Below are 19,182 nucleotides of genomic sequence, written 5' to 3' on the forward strand. Positions count from 1 at the left end.
TGCATGAGTGCTGCTGCCACTGGGGGAGCAGCGGTTCATTTAGGGGGAAACATGAATTCCAACATAAGTGAATAGCAAGATATATGTCTTGCGTGCAGTCAAGAATGGTGGTGGTAGTGTCATGGTCCAAGGCTGCACGAGTGCTGCTGTAACTGGGGGAGCAGCGGTTCATTAAGGGGGAAACATGAATTCCAACATCAGTGAATAGCAAGATAATTGTCTTGCCTGCAGTCAGGTATGGTAGTGATAGGGTCATGGTCTAGGGCTGCATGAGTGCTGCAATCACTGGGGGAGCAGTGGTTCATTAAGGGCGAAACATGAATTCCAACATACGTGAGTAGCAAGATAATTATCTTGCCTACAGTCAGGCATGGGCATGGTGGGGGTGGTATCATGGTCCAGGGCTGCATGAGTGCTGCTGTCACTAGGGGAACAGCGGTTCATTAAGGGGTAAACATGAATTCCAACATACGTGAGTAGCAAGATAATTATCTTGCCTACAGTCAGGTATTGTGGTGCTAGTGTCATGGTCCAGGGCTGCACGAGTGCTGCTGTCACTGGGGGGAGCAGTGGTTCATTAAGGGGGAAACATGAATTCCAACATAAGTGAATAGCAAGATATATGTCTTGCCTGCAGTCAAGCATGGTGGTGGTAGTATCATGGTCCAGGGCTGCACAAGTGCTGCTGTCACTGGGGGAGCAGCTGTTCATTAAGGGGGAAACATGAATTCCAACATCAGTGAATAGCAAGACATATGTCTTGCCTGCACTCAAGGATGGTGGTGGTAGTATCATGGTCCAGGGCTGCACAAGTGCTGCTGTCACTGGGGGAGCAGCGGTTCATTAAGGGGGAAACATGAATTCCAACATCAGTGAATAGGAAGATATATGTCTTGCGTGCAGTCAAGAATGGTGGCGGTAGTGTCATGGTCCAAGGCTGCACGAGTGCTGCTGTCACTGGGGGAGCAGCGGTTCATTAAGGGGGAAACATGAATTCCAACATAAGTAAGTAGCAAGATAATTGTCTTGCCTTCAGTCAGGTATGGTAGTGATAGTGTCATGGTCCAGGGCTGCATGAGTGCTGCAATCACTGGGGGAGCAGTGGTTCATTAAGGGCGAAACATGAATTACAACATAAGTGAGTAGCAAGATAATTATCTTGCCTACAGTCAAGCATGGGAACAGTGGGGGTAGTATCATGGTCCAGGGCTGCACGAGTGCTGCTGTCACTAGGGGAACAGCGGATCATTAAGGGGGAAACATGAATTCCAACATACGTGAGTAGCAAGATAATTATATTGCCTACAGTCAGGTATTGTGGTGCTAGTGTCATGGTCCAGGGCTGCATGAGTGCTGCTGCCACTGGGGGAGCAGCGGTTCATTAAGGGGGAAACATGAATTCCAACATCAGTGAATAGCAAGACATATGTCTTGCCTGCACTCAAGGATGGTGGTGGTAGTATCATGGTCCAGGGCTGCATGAGTGCTGCTGCCACTGGGGGAACAGCGGTTCATTAAAGGGGAAACATGAATTCCAACATAAGTGAGTAGCAAGATAATTATCTTGCCTACAGTCAGGCATGGTGGTGGTAGTATCATGGTCCAGGGCTGCACGAGTGCTGCTGCCACTGGGGGAGCAGCGGTTCATTAAGGGGGAAACATGATTTCCAACATAAGTGAGTAGCAAGATATATGTCTTGCTTGCAGTCTAAAATGGTGGTGGTAGTGTCATGGTCCAGGGCTGCACGAGTGCTGCTGTCACTGGGGGAGCAGCGGTTCATTAAGGGGGAAACATGAATTCCAACATAAATGAATAGCAAGATATATGTCTTGCCTACAATCAGGCATGGTGGGGGTAGTATCATGGTCCAGGGCTGCACGAGTGCTGCTGTCACTGGGGGAGCAGCGGTTCACTGAGGGGGAAACATGAATTCCAACATAAATGAATAGCAAGATATATGTCTTGCCTACAATCAGGCATGGTGGGGGTAGTATCATGGTCCAGGGCTGCACGAGTGCTGCTATCACTGGGGGAGCAGCGGATCATTAAGGGGGAAACATGAATTCCAACATAAATGAATAGCAAGATATATGTCTTGCCTACAATCAGGCATGGTGGGGGTAGTATCATGGTCCAGGGATGCACGAGTGCTGCTATCACTGGGGGAGCAGCGGATCATTAAGGGGGAAGCATGAATTCCAACATAAATGAATAGCAAGATATATGTCTTGCCTACAATCAGGCATGGTGGGAGTAGTATCATGGTCCAGGGCTGCACGAGTGCTGCTGTCACTGGGGGGAGCAGCGGTTCATTAAGGGGGAAACATGATTTCCAACATAAGTGAGTAGCAAGATATATGTCATGCTTGCAGTCTAGAATGGTGGTGGTAGTGTCATGGTCCAGGGCTGCACGAGTGCTGCTGTCACTGGGGGAGCAGCGGTTCACTGAGGGGGAAACATGAATTCCAACATAAATGAATAGCAAGATATATGTCTTGCCTACAATCAGGCATGGTGGGGGTAGTATCATGGTCCAGGGCTGCACGAGTGCTGCTATCACTGGTGGAGCAGCGGATCATTAAGGGGGAAGCATGAATTCCAACATAAATGAATAGCAAGATATATGTCTTGCCTACAATCAGGCATGGTGGGGGTAGTATCATGGTCCAGGGCTGCACGAGTGCTGCTGTCACTGGGGGGCAGCGGTTCATTAAGGGGGAAACATGAATTCCGACATCAGTGAATAGCAAGACATATGTCTTGCCTGCACTCAAGGATGGTGGTGGTAGTATCATGGTCCAGGGCTGCACGAGTGCTGCTGTCACTGGGGGAGTAGCGATTCATTAAGGGGGAAACATGAATTCCACCATAAGTGAACAGCAAGACAATTATCTTGCATACAGTCAGGCACGGTGGCGGTGGTGTTTTGGTCTGGGGCTGCACGAGTGCTGCCGTCAATAGGTGAGCTGCATATAACCAAGGGGAAACATGAATTCTAACATGTGAGTCGCAAGATAATTGTTTTGCCTACAGTCGAGCACTGGGGTCATAGTTTCATGGTCTCATGCTGCATGAGTGCTGCCGTCACTGGGTGAGCAACGGTTTGTTGAGGGGAAACATGAATTCCAGCGCCTACAGCCAAGCACGGTGATGGAAGTATCATAGTATGGGGTTGCAAAAAATAAATAACATTTTCTTTACAAGAATCAGTTTTTAAAAAGGTGTTTTAGGGCTTTTCTAACCAGTTTTGACATTTTTTAAGTTATAATTATTACAATAAATGATACGCTGCAAGAAGATTTGATTCAGAATCGAATTGTCACCCCAGGAATCGGATGGAATCGCTGGGTGCCCAAAGTACTAAGTAGCGTGTATTATGAAGACGACACCCCATGAAGACATCCGGTCCTCCTTTAACCAAAGTCGTCGCTGTGTGTCCTGTTTTCGTTTAGTAAGTTTGTGATGGCGAGTCGGACTGAATGCTAAAAGACGGCTCATGTGCTGCAGGATTGAGTCCATTATTTGAGTGCTATTAAAGTTGGTAATATAATTAGTCATGCTCACGATTAACATCAAAATGCATTCTTTGGTTTAGTGTCTTTTGGACGTGAGCGCGCTGTTAGGAGGCGTTAGTGGCAGCTTCCGCCAAACTAGACGGCTTCTACTGGTGAGGCGGGCATGACTTGCTGTTTTCAGGGGCGGTGCCATGGCAACAACGGGGGAGGACGGAGGATGGAAAAAAAAAAAGAAGAAATGGCGGAGGAAGGAGGCCACAGAGCAAACTAAAGAGGGCAGGAGATGATGGGATGGCGGACCCTTCAGGGTTGCTCCAAGTCCACTTTAAGGTCTTATCAGTGCTGGAGGATTTGACTGTGAGGTCACCGTGTGGTGCTACGCATCGTTACGCTTTTGACGCGTCCCTCTTCCCGTTTGTGTTCAGAGTCCCGGTGCTGGACGGGCTTCAGAGGGCGTGCTCGGCCTCTTTGCCCTCAGCCCCCGGCGCCGTCCCGTCCATGTCGGGCCACAGATCCATGTTCCTGCGCAGGGAGGTGAGCACCTGTACCTGCAGGTTGGAGACGGGCTCGGGGGAGGCGGCCAGCGCCGCCGTGGCCATGGTGCGGTTGAGCAGCGGGTTGGGCGGGTTGCTGCTCGGAGGGTGGGTGGCCTTCCAGTAGGCCTCCAGGTAGTCGGCCAGGTGCTCGCAGGCGTCCTCCAGCTGGTTCTCGTCCAGGATGATGTCAAATAGTTCCTGCGGGGCAAGAATATAAACGTTAACTACGTTTCTGAAATTAGGGTCAGCGACCCATCATACTGTCAGTTTTTATTATATTTATATTTGTTGAGTTGACAATTTTTGCATACATGTAGCCCAGGGGTCGGCAACCCAAAATGTTGAAAGAGCCATATTGGAGCAAAAATACAAAAACAAATTTGTCTGGAGCCGTAACAAATTAAAAGCCATATTACATACAGATAGTGTGTCATGAGATATAAATTGAATTGAGATGACTTAAAGGAAACTAAATGAGCTCAAATATAGCTACAAATGAGGCATAATGATGCAATATGTACATAGAGCTAGCCTAAATAGCATGTTAGCATCGATTAGCTTGCAGTCATGCAGTGACCAAATATGTCTGATTAGCACTCCACACAAGTCAATAACATCAACAAAACTCACCTTTGTGCATTCACGCACAACGTGAAAAGTTTGGTGGACAAAATGAGACAGAAAAAGAAAGGGGCATAAAACACGTCCTAGAAAGTCGGAGAAAGTCATACATGTAAACAAACTAAGGTGAGTTCAAGGACCGCCAAAATTAGTAGGACAAAACGGCGCTCGCCAAATACTTGAATCAGTGAAGCATGTTTAATACAAACAGTGTGCTTTATAACAATTAGGGAGGTTTGTGTCATGTTTGTCCTCCTACAGAAACCATATTAAAACAAAAAATATATATTTTTTCCCCTCATCTTTTTGCATTTTTCATACATTTTTAAAAAAGTTTCAGAGAGCCACTAGGGCGGCGATAAAGAGCCGCATGCGGCTCTAGAGCCGCGGGTTGCCGACCCCTGATGTAACCAAATCATAATTATAAACACGTTAATTTCATTTTAATTATATTATATTATTTATTTATTTATTATTAATTATTTATTTATTATTTATTTATTATGTATTTATTATTTATTTATTATTTATTTAATTTCATGTTAATTATAAACATGTTAATTTCATGGCTAAATAAAATGTCATGTTCTCAGGCTGCATGAGTGCTGTCATCACCGAGTGAGCAGTGCTTCATTGAAAGGAAACATGAATTCCGACATCAGAAGCCAAATATTTATCTCGCCTACAGTCAGGCATGGTGGTGTCATTGCTTTGGGCTGCACGAGTGCCGCTGTTACTGGGCGAGAAGCGGTTTATCGAGGGAAAACATGAATTCCATCATAAATGAGCAACAAGATAATTGTCTTGCCTACAGTCCAGCATGGGGGTTGTAGTTTCATGGTCCGGGGCTGCACGAGTGCTGCCGTCATTGAGGGAACATGTGTTATGATTGGATATCTTCTCAAGGGATTAGGATAATGCAGCGGTATAGAAAGTAAACTTGGATACACTTTAGAGTAGTCCGTGTGAAGCTTGTGCAGCAGTATGGATTTGCTATGCAGTGATAATGAGTCAACACATTGTGTAAGTAGTGAGCAAGTGTGTGTCTGTCAATAGTCAAGTATCCGGGTGGTAGCATCATGGTCCGGGGCTGCATGAGTGCTGCCGTCATTGGGTGAGCAGCGGTTCATATCGGGATAACATGAATTCCAACACAGTAGCAAGATAATTGTGTCATATGCTCTAATTTTAGCTGGTCTTTTCTTGTATTTTTGTCAAAAGGACAAACAGGAAGTTGTCACTCACAGGGGGGCACTGCGCCAACTTGTCGGCCGCCACCATCTGCACGTTGAGGTGTTTGGCTTGGGACTTCCCTCTGGATTTGATGAGTCTCTGCAAGACCTGGAAGGCAAAAAGTACCAAAAAAGGGGTTGAAGTGCGACAAACAAAGACACCCAAGTCTCGCCGTACCTTAGGTGAGGCTATTTTGATGTAGACGATGATGGGCGCCAGCGAGGTCTTGGCGAGCTGAGACGGGTGGTTGATGGTGTCTGCATCCAGAGCCACCAGCTGCAGCGTGCGGGCCAGCTCGAAGATGCGCTCGATCTCGCTCTGGACCTCAGCTGGAAGAGGATCCGCGGTGAGTCGGTGGAAGTAACACGCAGAATAAATACTTCTAACTGCTCGGTTAGTATGAGGTCATGCAAAACACACTTCAGGAGAGGAGAAGGAAACATTTCCAAGCGTATGAACTTGCTCAGGTGGCAGGTTCAGTTCCATTTATGCGCAGCTAAATGGAGCGGAGCAGCATTCTCATTCTGTCCCCTCCAAACATCAAGGAAGTCCTCATGTTCTGCTCTTTTTTAGGGGGTGGGGGTTCACAAAGCTGCTCCAGAAGGAGGCACTTGAAGAATGAGATGCCATAATGAGGGTGCAAGTTCACACCGGGTTATTAACAGCGACGACAAAAAAAAAGAAAGAAAACAAACAACGTGGGTGTTGTTAGCGCTAACAGGCAAGTCTGGGGACTACTTGATGTTTCACTTTCACTCTTCCACCACCACAGCCTGGCACTAAGCTAGGGGTGTCCAAACTTTTGCCAATCAAATCATGCACGGGGCCATTTGGATATTTTTCATTTTCAAACCTAATACAATATATAGGTTTTTTTTTAACCTTCAGGGCTCCCTTCAAGTTTGACCCCGGGGCCCCTTTAGGGTATCAGTCATAAAAATGTTCAAAATAAGTAGGTTTTTATTAAAGCCATTAAACTTTAAGCACTTCCTATTAAGCAGTTCACTATTAAAGACGTGTTCGGAAAAGCAACTTAGTGTTTCTTCAAACCGCTGCATCGATGACATCCGCAACTGCCACAACACATTCATTTATCACCACTCAAATATTACAATTGTATTATTATTATTTTCTTTGTCAATGCTTATAGCTCTAGATCAGAGGTGTCAAAGTCGTTTTCACTGAGGGTTTTCATCCCAGTTATGTTTGGCCGCAGAGGGCCGCTTCTAACAGTGAATACTATTATTACACAATTTTTTTTAATGCATTTTATTAGTATATTTTTGTAAAACTAAAATGGTAAGTTGCAATAATTTCACCTCAAAAATTGGTGTATTTTACTGTAAATGGAAAAACAGTACTGCTGTTTTTATGGTAAAAAAAAAAGAAGCTGCTCAGTTGCCAGAATTTTACTGTAAACTGTATATTTGTTTTTTTCCTGTAAATAAAAAAAACCCCTGCAATTTTACAGTAAAATTTTGGCACGTGGGCTGCCAGTTTTTTGGGTTGTGTTTTTTTTTACCGGAAATCATCAACTGTATATTTTTCAGTGTATTACTGTAAATGCCAAAACGGCACCATAGTTTATTACAGTAAAAAAAGTAGTTTTTTTTCATTTACAGAAAATGCTTTAAAAACCACAGTAAATTTCACAATTTTACCATGAAATCTATTGCTACTTTTATATTGCACAATTTGACGGATAACATGCTTTGATAATAATCATTATTATTAGTATTTATTTCTATTTAGAAAATGGTTTAAATGTTTGATAATATATTTTTGCATAATTAGACAATATTTAAGTTAACATAATTTGCGATTACATGGAGTACTTTTTTTTTTTTTCTTCCATTATAGAAAGAAAGAATACATTTAGTAAGAAAAGTTACAGTACTTTATTGATACATGTTATTTCCGGGCTTTCGAGGGCCAAATAAAATGAATTGGAGGGCCTTGAGTTTGACACCTGTGCTCTAGATCAACTTCAGGTCTATCTGTCAATATGAATTTATATTTTTATATATTTTATGCATTTTCTGTTCAAGAAAACTCTGTTTATGGCAAAACCACAAAATATGTAATAAAATGATTAAAGTAGAATATTTTATGTGAAGTAATTGGAGCCTTAAATATGTCAATTATTCATAACATTGATTTTGATTCCTGATTATTTTCTAAGCATAGACAGTTAAAAACATTTTTTATTAAAATTCTCAGGAATACATAAGGGTCCCACTCATAAAAGTGTGAAAAATAAGTCATAGTTTTAAAAATAATTTTGTACTTTCAATGACTGAATATCTACATCAACTTCAGCTATATCAGTCAAAAAGGTTTTGTTGCTTGTTTTATGCTTTTTTTTCTTTCTTAGAAAACAGTTTTTTATGGTAAACACACAAAACACGCAATATTTTCCCCAAAAAATATTTCAAAGTGTAATATTTTATGTGAAGTAATTGCAGCCTTGAATAGGTCAATAAATCAAAACAAAATAGATTTTGATTTATTATTATTTTCTAAGCAAAGACAGTTTAAAAAAAAAAACAATGACTAAAATTCTCAGGGATCCAAAAGGGTCTCACTTAAGCCATAATTTTTTATCATTTTGTAGCAGTGTTTTTCTTAGAAAACTTTTTTTTTTATAGCAAACACACAAAATACGCAATATTTCCCCCAAAAATATTTCAAAGTGTAATTTTTTATGTGAATTAATTGCAGCCTTTAATAGGTCAATAAATCAAAACAAAATAGATTTTGATTCATTATTATTTTTGAGCAAAAAAAACAGCCTGCATGGCAGCTTTGTGTTATTAGAGTCAACATTGCAACTTTACCTCGTTATATTTCACCTTTTTGCTCTTTTATTCCACTTTTATATGTTTTTTCTTTTTTTAAATATAATTTTTTAGAATGTGCCACGGGCCGTTCTTGGACACCTGTGCACTAAGCGGTACAGTTCGGGTTCATTTTGATGAATATTTATCTATACTATTATTATAATGCAAGCCATCTTTGTGTTAGAACTTGTGACTACCATTAATTATGCATAAAAATAACGCAGAAGAAAGTCTGTTTTTTTTAGTGTATTATTTTCTTTAAACACACCAATAAAAAACATGTTAGCCTTCTTGAGTCATAAATTGTCTTGTTTATAAAAATAATGTATCACCACAGTGAGCCGACCCCGACTAATGTTATGATTGTATATCTTCTCAAGGGATAGGATAATGTAGCGGTATAGAAAGTAAACTTGGATACACTTTAGAGTAGTCAGTGTGAAGCTTGTGCAGCAGTACAGATTTACTATCCAGTGATAATGAGTCAAAACATTGTATAAGTAGTGAGCAAGTGTGTGTCTGTCAATAGTCAAGCATTCTGGTGGTCGCATCATGGTCTTGGGCTGCATGAGTGCTGCCGTCATTGGGTGATCAGTGCCTCATAGAGGGGAAAAATTAATTCCAACACAAGTAAGTAGCAAGATTATTCGTCTTGATTACAATTGCGCATGGTGATTGTAGTGTCATGGTCGAGGGCTGCACGAGTGCCGTCGTCATTGAGTGGAAACATGAATTCCAACACAAGTGAGTAGCAAGATAAATGTGTCTTGCCTACAATAAAGCATGGGGGCGGTAGTGTCATCGTCTGGGGCTGCATGAGTGCAGCCTTCACTAGGCGAGCCGCAGTTCATTGAGTGGGAACATGAATTGCAACATAAGTGAATAGCAAGACAATTGTGTCTTGCCTACAGTAAAGCCTGGTGATGGTAGCGTCATGGTCTAGAGGTGCACAAGTGCTGCCGGCACTGGGTGAGCGGCGGTTCATAGAGAGGAACAATGAATTCCAACACAAGTCAGTAGCAAAATAATTGTCTTGCTGACAGTACTGTCAGGCATGGTGGTGGCAGTGTCATAGTCTGGGGATGCACGAGTGCTGCCGTCAATAGTTGAGTTGCGTATCATTGAGGGGGAGACATGAATTACAACCCAAGTGAGTAGCAAGAGAGCTGTCTTGCTTGCAGTCGAGCATGGTGATTGTAGTGTCATTGTCTAGGGCTGCACGAGTGCTGTCGTCATTGAGTGGAAATATGGATTCCAACACAAGTGAGGAACAAGATAACTCTCTTCCCGAAAGTCAGACATGAGGGTGGTAGTGTCATGATCTAGGGCTGCACGAGTGCTGCCGTCACTGGGTGAGCAGCGGTTCATTGAAGGGAAAAATTAATTCCAACACAAAAATGAGTAGCAAAAGAATTGTGATTTACCTACAGTCAAGCTTGGTGATAGTGTCATGGTCTAAGGCTGCACGAGTGCTGCCATCACTGGCTAAGCAGCGGTTTGTTGACGAGGAAATGAATTCCAACACAATTGAACAGCAAGATAATGGTCTTGGCCTACAGTCAGGCACGGTGGTGGTAGTTTCATGGTCTAGGGCTGCACGAGTGCTCCCATCACTGGATGAGCAGCGGTTCATTGAAGGGAAAAATTAATTCCAACACAAAAATGAGTAGCAAAAGAATTGTGATTTTCCTACAGTCAAACATGGTGATGGTAGTGTCATGGACTAAGGCTGCATGAGTGCTGGCATCACTAGGTGAACAGCGGTTTGTTGAAGAGAAATATGAATTACAACACAACTGAGTCGCAAGATAATTGTCTCTCGTAAAGTCAAACATGAGGGTGGTAGTGTCATGATCTAGGGCTGCACGAGTGCTCGCATCACTGGATGAGCAGCGGTTCATTGAAGGGAAAAATGAATTCCAACACAAAATGAGTAGCAAATTAAATGTGATTTGCCTACAGTCAAGCTTGGTGATAGTGTCATGGTCTAAGGCTGCACGAGTGCTGCCATCACTGGCTAAGCAGTGATTTGTTGACGAGAAAATGAATTCCAACACAATTGAACAGCAAGATAATGGTCTTGCCTACAGTCAGGCATGGTGGTGGTAGTTTCATGGCCTAGGGCTGCACGAGTGCTGCAGTCACTGGGTGAGCAGCGGTTCATTGAAGGGAAAAATTAATTCCAACACAAAAATGAGTAGCAAAAGAATTGTGGTTTACCTAAAGTCAAGCTTGGTGATAGTGTCATGGTCTAAGGCTGCACGAGTGCTGCCATCACTGGCTAAGCAGCGGTTTGTTGACGAGAAAATGAATTCCAACACAATTGAACAGCAAGATAATGGTCTTGGCCTACATTCAGGCATGGTGGTGGTAGTTTCATGGTCTTGGGCTGCACGAGTGCTGTCGTCACTGGGTGAGCAGTGGTTCATTGAAGGAAAAAATGTATTCCAACACAAAAATGAATAGCAAAAGAATTGTGATTTGCCTACAGTCAAGCTTGGTGATAGTGTCATGGTCTAAGGCTGCACGAGTGCTGCCATCACTGGCTAAGCAGCGGTTTGTTGACGAGAAAATAAACTCCAACACAATTGAACAGCAATGTAATGGTCTTGGCCTACAGTCAGGCATGGTGGTGGTAGTTTCATGGTCTAGGGCTGCACGAGTGCTGCCGTCACTGGGTGAGCAGCGGTTCATTGAAGGGAAAAATTAATTCCAACACAAAAATGAGTAGCAAAAGAATTGTGATTTTCCTACAGTCAAACATGGTGATGGTAGTGTCATGGACTAAGGCTACACGAGTGCTGGCATCACTAGGTGAACAGCGATTTGTTGACGAGAAATTGAATTCCAACAAAATTGAACAGCAAGATAATTGTCTTGCCTACAGTCAGGCATGATGGTGGTAGTTTCATGGTCTAGGGCTGCACGAGTGCTGCCGTCACTGGGTGAGCAGCGGTTCATTGAAGGGAAAAATAAATTCCAACACAAAATGAGTAGCAAAATAAATGTGATTTGCCTACAGTCAAGCTTGGTGATAGTGTCATGGTCTAAGGCTGCACGAGTGCTGCCATCACTGGCTAAGCAGCGGTTTGTTGACGAGGAAATGAATTCCAACACAATTGAACAGCAAGATAACGGTCTTGCCTACAGTCAGGCATGGTGGTGGTAGTTTCATGGTTCTAGGGCTGCACGAGTGCTGCCGTCACTGGGTGAGCAGTAGTTCATTGAGGGGAAACATGAATTCTAACACAAAAATGAATAGCAAAAGAATTGTGATTTGCCTACAGTCAAGCTTGATGATAGTGTCATGGTCTAAGGCTGTACGAGTGCTGCAATCACTGGCTAAGCAGCGGTTTGTTGACGAGAAAATGAATTCCAACATAATTGAACAGCAAGAGAATGGTCTTGGCCTACAGTCAGGTATGGTGGTGGTAGTTTCATGGTTCTAGGGCTGCACGAGTGCTGCCGTCACTGGGTGAGCAGTAGTTCATTGAGGGGAAACATGAATTCTAACACAAAAATGAATAGCAAAAGAATTGTGATTTGCCTACAGTCAAGCTTGATGATAGTGTCATGGTCTAAGGCTGTACGAGTGCTGCAATCACTGGCTAAGCAGCGGTTTGTTGACGAGAAAATGAATTCCAACATAATTGAACAGCAAGAGAATGGTCTTGGCCTACAGTCAGGTATGGTGGTGGTAGTTTCATGGTCTAGGGCTGCACGACTGCTGCCGTCACTGGGTGAGCAGCGGTTCATTGAAGGGAAAAATTAATTCCAACACAAAAATGAGTAGCAAAAGAATTGTGATTTTCCTACAGTCAAACATGGTGATGGTAGTGTCATGGACTAAGGCTGCACGAGTGCTGGCATCACTAGGTGAACAGCGGTTTTTTGAAGAGAAATATGAATTACAACACAACTGAGTCGCAAGATAATTGTCTCTCGTAAAGTCAAACATGAGGGTGGTAGTGTCATGATCTAAGGCTGCACGAGTGCTCCCATCACTGGGTGAGCAGCGGTTCATTGAAGCGAAAAAATTAATTCCAACACAAAATGAGTAGCAAAATAAATGTGATTTGCCTACAGTCAAGCTTGGTGATAGTGTCATGGTCTAAGGCTGCACGAGTGCTGCCATCACTGGCTAAGCAGCGGTTTGTTGACGAGGAAATGAATTCCAACACAATTGAACAGCAAGATAACGGTCTTGCCTACAGTCAGGCATGGTGGTGGTAGTTTCATGGTTCTAGGGCTGCACGAGTGCTGCCGTCACTGGGTGAGCAGTAGTTCATTGAGGGGAAACATGAATTCTAACACAAAAATGAATAGCAAAAGAATTGTGATTTGCCTACAGTCAAGCTTGATGATAGTGTCATGGTCTAAGGCTGTACGAGTGCTGCAATCACTGGCTAAGCAGCGGTTTGTTGACGAGAAAATGAATTCCAACATAATTGAACAGCAAGAGAATGGTCTTGGCCTACAGTCAGGTATGGTGGTGGTAGTTTCATGGTTCTAGGGCTGCACGAGTGCTGCCGTCACTGGGTGAGCAGTAGTTCATTGAGGGGAAACATGAATTCTAACACAAAAATGAATAGCAAAAGAATTGTGATTTGCCTACAGTCAAGCTTGATGATAGTGTCATGGTCTAAGGCTGCACGAGTGCTGCCATCACTGGCTAAGCAGCGGTTTGTTGACGAGAAAATGAATTCCAACATAATTGAACAGCAAGAGAATGGTCTTGGCCTACAGTCAGGTATGGTGGTGGTAGTTTCATGGTCTAGGGCTGCACGACTGCTGCCGTCACTGGGTGAGCAGCGGTTCATTGAAGGGAAAAATACATTCCAACACAAAATGAGTAGCAAAATAAATGTGATTTGCCTACAGTCAAGCTTGGTGATAGTGTCATGGTCTAAGGCTGCACGAGTGCTGCCATCACTGGCTAAGCAGCGGTTTGTTGACGAGGAAATGAATTCCAACACAATTGAACAGCAAGATAATGGTCTTGGCCTACAGTCAGGCATGGTGGTGGTAGTTTCATGGTGTAGGGCTGCACGACTGCTGCCGTCACTGGGTGAGCAGCGGTTCATTGAAGGGAAAAATCCATTCCAACACAAAATGAGTAGCAAAATAAATGTGATTTTCCTACAGTCAAGCTTGGTGATAGTGTCATGGTCTAAGGCTGCACGAGTGCTGCCATCACTGGCTAAGCAGCGGTTTGTTGACGAGGAAATGAATTCCAACACAATTGAACAGCAAGATAATGGTCTTGGCCTACAGTCAGGCATGGTGGTGGTAGTTTCATGGTCTAGGGCTGCACGACTGCTGCCGTCACTGGGTGAGCAGCGGTTCATTGAAGGGAAAAATTAATTCCAACACAAAAATGAGTAGCAAAAGAATTGTGATTTTCCTACAGTCAAACATGGTGATGGTAGTGTCATGGACTAAGGCTGCACGAGTGCTGGCATCACTAGGTGAACAGCGGTTTTTTGAAGAGAAATATGAATTACAACACAACTGAGTCGCAAGATAATTGTCTCTCGTAAAGTCAAACATGAGGGTGGTAGTGTCATGATCTAAGGCTGCACGAGTGCTCCCATCACTGGGTGAGCAGCGGTTCATTGAAGGGAAAAATGAATTCCAACACAAAATGAGTAGCAAATTAAATGTGATTTGCCTACAGTCAAGCTTGGTGATAGTGTCATGGTCTAAGGCTGCACGAGTGCTGCCATCACTGGCTAAGCAGTGATTTGTTGACGAGAAAATGAATTCCAACACAATTGAACAGCAAGATAATGGTCTTGCCTACAGTCAGGCATGGTGGTGGTAGTTTCATGGTCTAGGGCTGCACGAGTGCTGCCGTCACTGGGTGAGCAGCGGTTCATTGAAGGGAAAAATTAATTCCAACACAAAAATGAGTAGCAAAAGAATTGTGATTTTCCTACAGTCAAACATGGTGATGGTAGTGTCATGGACTAAGGCTACACGAGTGCTGGCATCACTAGGTGAACAGCGATTTGTTGACGAGAAATTGAATTCCAACAAAATTGAACAGCAAGATAATGGTCTTGCCTACAGTCAGGCATGATGGTGGTAGTTTCATGGTCTAGGGCTGCACGAGTGCTTCCGTCACTGGGTGAGCAGTGGTTCATTGAAGGGAAAAATGAATTCCAACACAAAATGAGTAGCAAATTAAATGTGATTTGCCTACAGTCAAGCTTGGTGATAGTGTCATGGTCTAAGGCTGCACGAGTGCTGCCATCACTGGCTAAGCAGTGATTTGTTGACGAGAAATCGAATTCCAACAAAATTGAACAGCAAGATAATGGTCTAGCCTACAGTCAGGTAGTTTCATGGTCTTGGGCTGCACGAGTGCTGCCATCACTAGGTGAGCAGTAGTTCATTGAGGGGAAACATGAATCCCCACACAAGTGAGTAGCAGGATAATTGTCTTGCCTACAGTCAAGCATGAGGGTGGTAGTATCATGGTTTGGGGCTGCAGGAGTGATTCCATTATCCGAAAGGATTAAGGCAGTGCCAGATAACAATGGCGCTCACACTGAATATTGGTGTGAAAGTAGATAAAGGATGTCCCTTGAGAGGATATACATTTATTACTGCATGTACCTGAGACGAGGGTGTTGTGTTCTACATCATACTGGCTGCAAGTGTGGCTCATGTTGTGATGCAACGCAGCGTCCTTGCAGTGATAAGAGTTCCAGGAGGTAGGAAGCGGAGGCAAGGCTTCCATTAACCTCCACACACACATACACACACTCATGTTTGCAAATTGAAGCGAGGAACCTGGCTATTCGTGAGCTGGATGAGGACCAGCACTAAGCTTCGACACCCGTACTGTATGTACAGTAAGCTTTGGCTCCCGCTTGAAGAGAGCAGCTCGTGGCCCTTCTGCCCTCCCACACAGATCCGATCTGGTGGTTTTTTTGTGTGTGTGTGTGTGTGTGTTTTTTTCTGGGAAGGGATTTCATAACACGTTTTTGTTAGAAGCCACAGGCTGTCAGAGTGAAGTATGAGGAGCAGCCGACAGGCAAGCAGACGGGCAAACAATCCATGTGTGAGCAGAGGATGGAGGGGAAGAGCGAGGAGGAAAAAGGTGGAAGGTTAGGAGATGGCGCGGAGGGATGCATACATACCCAGCACGTCTGAATCAAGGGTGGAGGAAGGATATGAGCGGTGGGAGAGAGCAGGAAAGGGCAGAAGGAAACATGGGTGGAGGGCAGAGAGACAGGATGAAGAGAGATCAGGCTTAAGATTGCAGTCCCCAAAGGGGGCATGACAGAAAATAACTTTGTGCATGTTTATGAGCACCAAAAGTGAGGAAAAACCTGTCATCTTCCTCACTTATTTGAAAAATAAATAAAGGCTTTGCATCGCGTCCTAAAATGCAGCCTGGAGCTCTGCCAACTGTCTGTCAGTCGTCTACAGACATGAGATCTGGAAGTTTGGTTCTTTTTAAGCTAATGTACTAACCGAGCATGACGTCGCTGTTAAGATGCGAGTGTAATGTCAGCGCTTGGAGGACAGAGTAAAACAACTTGCACTGAGCCTAGTCTATAAAATCCGCTACACCTCCCTGATACCGAAGTACATGTCAAACTACTTCCTTAACGTAAATGACCGCCATAACCACAACACCAGGGGGAGCTCCACTAACCGCGTTAAACCCAGATTCCGATCTAACAAAGGTCTTAACTTATTCTCTTTCTATGCCACATCAATATGGAATGCACTCCCAACAGGTGTAAAAGAAAGGGCATCTCGATCCTCCTTCAAAACCGCACTAAAAGAACACCTCCAGGCAACTTCAACCCTAAACTAACACCCTCCCTTCCACATCATACCTCTTCGGATTGTAAATAATCAAATGTAAATAATCAAATGTAGACACTTTTTCTTATACTTTCTGATCTCTCTCTCTGTGTCCACTACCTGCTGTACATATCCTACCAAGTCAGTCCTACACTGTTCCAATGTCCATTTCTCTGACGATGCAATTGTTGATGACTGAAGTGTTGATACCAACCAAAACTACCCCCCCCCCTCCCCCTCTTTATCCCACACCCCGGATTGTAAATAATGTAAATAATTCAATGTGTATACTCTGATGATTATCTTGTGTGATGACTGTATTATGAAAATAGTATATATCTGTATCATGAATCAATTTAAGTGGACCCCGACTTAAACAAGTTGAAAAACGTATTCGGGTGTTACCATTTAGTGGTCAATTGTACGGAATATGTACTTCACTGTGCAATCTACTAATACAAGTTTCAATCAATCAGTCTGTTGCTAACATAGCTATGCTAATATTGCTAACATTAGTGCCGCTCCTTCATGTTACGTTGTTGTACGTGATATATGGCGTCTATTATGTTGGGAGTGGGAGAGAGCGGATAAAAGTACACAATAGCTCTTCTTGAAAACAAGGGCTTTTCAATTGGTGGTGGCCCCCCCCCCCCCCCCCGAGTTCAGTTCAAAACTTGGGAGAAAAACATTGGCAGATCCTTGCATTGACATTTTAACCTTGCTAGCAAACATAGAACACGGCGGTCCAAACTTGTGATTGACATAACTGAGGCGTTCCTCAAGACACCTCTTTAAGTCCTCTCCAATTTGTTTTCCTAATGCGATTTATGTAAATCAGTAGTCATTTGTTCAACTTCTTTAGTTGTACTAGTGGTGTTCCACAAGGTTCCATTTTAGGTCCTCTCTTTTTCAGTGTGAGAGACTCTCAATTTCGCCACAGATTCTTAAAAACACAATCTTTGACTGGCTTAATTGCAGAAGATTCGTAAAAACAGCAGAGTGCTCCTGTAACTCTGACAAAATAAAGAGACCAAAATCCAATATCCACTGTAGAGGATGCTGGTTCTCCAGAATATAAAAAAAAAAAGACTAATAGTGACAGGAGAAGTCCGGCCCCACAGTCCTTAGCAAGGAGGGCCCCTAAACAATTTAGTTGAATACCCCTGTTGTAGCCACACCCTCTGTCGGAGATAGGTGTAGACAAAAACAGCTCATTATCATTGAAGCTGCACATTGAAGACACACTGAAAGAACATTTAAACCGTCTGTATTCCAGCATTAACGATCAATTTTGGTTAACACAATTCCAATACCCTGCAATGGACCTTGAAGACAAATGTAAAATTGCTAAAAAAAACAAAAACTAATATATATATATATATATATATATATATATATATATATATATATATATATATATATATATATATATATATATATATATATATATATATATATATATATATATATATATATATATAAGGGCTGCAACTAACGATTCATTTGATAATCGATTAATCTGTCGATTATTACTTCGATTAATCGATTAATAATCGGATAAAAGAGACAAACTACATTTCTATCCATTGCAGTATTTTATTGAAAAAAAACAGCATACTGGCACCATACTTATTTTGATTATTGTTTCTCAGCTGTTTGTACATGTTGCAGTTTATAAATAAAGGTTTATAAAAAAAAAAAGTTTTTAAATAAATAGAAATTGCCTCTGCGCATGCGCATAGCATAGATCTAACAAATCAATGACTAAATTAATCGCCAACTATTTTTATAATCGATTTTAATTGATTTAATCGATTAGTTGTTGCAGCCCTAATATATATATATATATATATATATATATATATATATATATATATATACATACATACAGTATATACATACATACACACAGGCCTTCAGTGATGTCTGAATTTAATAATTACCTCTCAAAATACCATAATTGATGTCACCACATGACCATTGCTGGAGAAATACTATACAGAAACACATTTACGCCCTACTGGGGATTGAACAACAGTGTACAAAACGGGTTATTTTCTGGCGCATTTAAAAAACCATTAAAACGCATCAGCAATTAAAACATATCTTATATGGTACTGTCAAAATTAAGATTGCAAAAAAACATTAAAAGTGAAAAACAAAAAAAATTGAACTCACAATTTATAGAACCTATTCGACGCCGTATAAGACAGTGGTACCCCTCGTCGTCGGGGGTTTCGAGCGGAAATGGCAAGCATTTCCCCATTTCATCGCCAGAACAGGTGAGCTAGCTTCCGGGGTTGGCCGACATCGTCTCACAAGATGTAGTTTCTCTTTAAATATCCTTCTTGACAATGGCCTTGCAAATACATATCTGCCACCTAATCAACGTTGTGTTCACCTTCTCTGCTATCCCGGTCTGGCTACGGCGCAACACTTCCTGCTAAATTGAAACTTGTGAATAGATACTCACTTTGGAATGACAAGTGAGTATCCAATCACAGTCTCGTTAACATCAGGCTAAGTAGATAGGCTATTGTCAACAACTTAAGATCTGATTGGCTATCGCCACTGTGTCTCTTTCAACGTGATGTCAGCTAGAAGGCTTTACT

At 42.7% G+C, this 19,182-nt stretch overlaps 1 protein-coding gene across 3 annotated transcripts in view; it reads right to left on the minus strand.

Annotated features, from left to right (window-relative positions):
* Window positions 1-19,182, minus strand: part of cacnb1 (calcium channel, voltage-dependent, beta 1 subunit) — a 99,268-nt gene that overhangs the window by 7,352 nt on the left and 72,734 nt on the right. For 2 of the 3 annotated variants that reach the window (XM_062050054.1, XM_062050053.1), the window contains exons 11-13: window positions 6,084-6,235; window positions 5,919-6,014; window positions 4,065-4,250 (exon numbers count right to left, since the gene is read on the minus strand). In XM_062050054.1, coding sequence (XP_061906038.1) covers window positions 4,065-4,250; window positions 5,919-6,014; window positions 6,084-6,235 — 434 coding nt within the window. Of the gene's footprint in view, window positions 1-4,064; window positions 4,251-5,918; window positions 6,236-19,182 lie in introns of all 3 variants that reach the window. The other variant, XM_062050051.1, reaches the window with a different exon arrangement.

The sequence above is a fragment of the Entelurus aequoreus genome, linkage group LG06 (genome assembly GCF_033978785.1).
Source record: "Entelurus aequoreus isolate RoL-2023_Sb linkage group LG06, RoL_Eaeq_v1.1, whole genome shotgun sequence".
Classification (NCBI taxonomy): Eukaryota; Metazoa; Chordata; class Actinopteri; order Syngnathiformes; family Syngnathidae; genus Entelurus; species Entelurus aequoreus.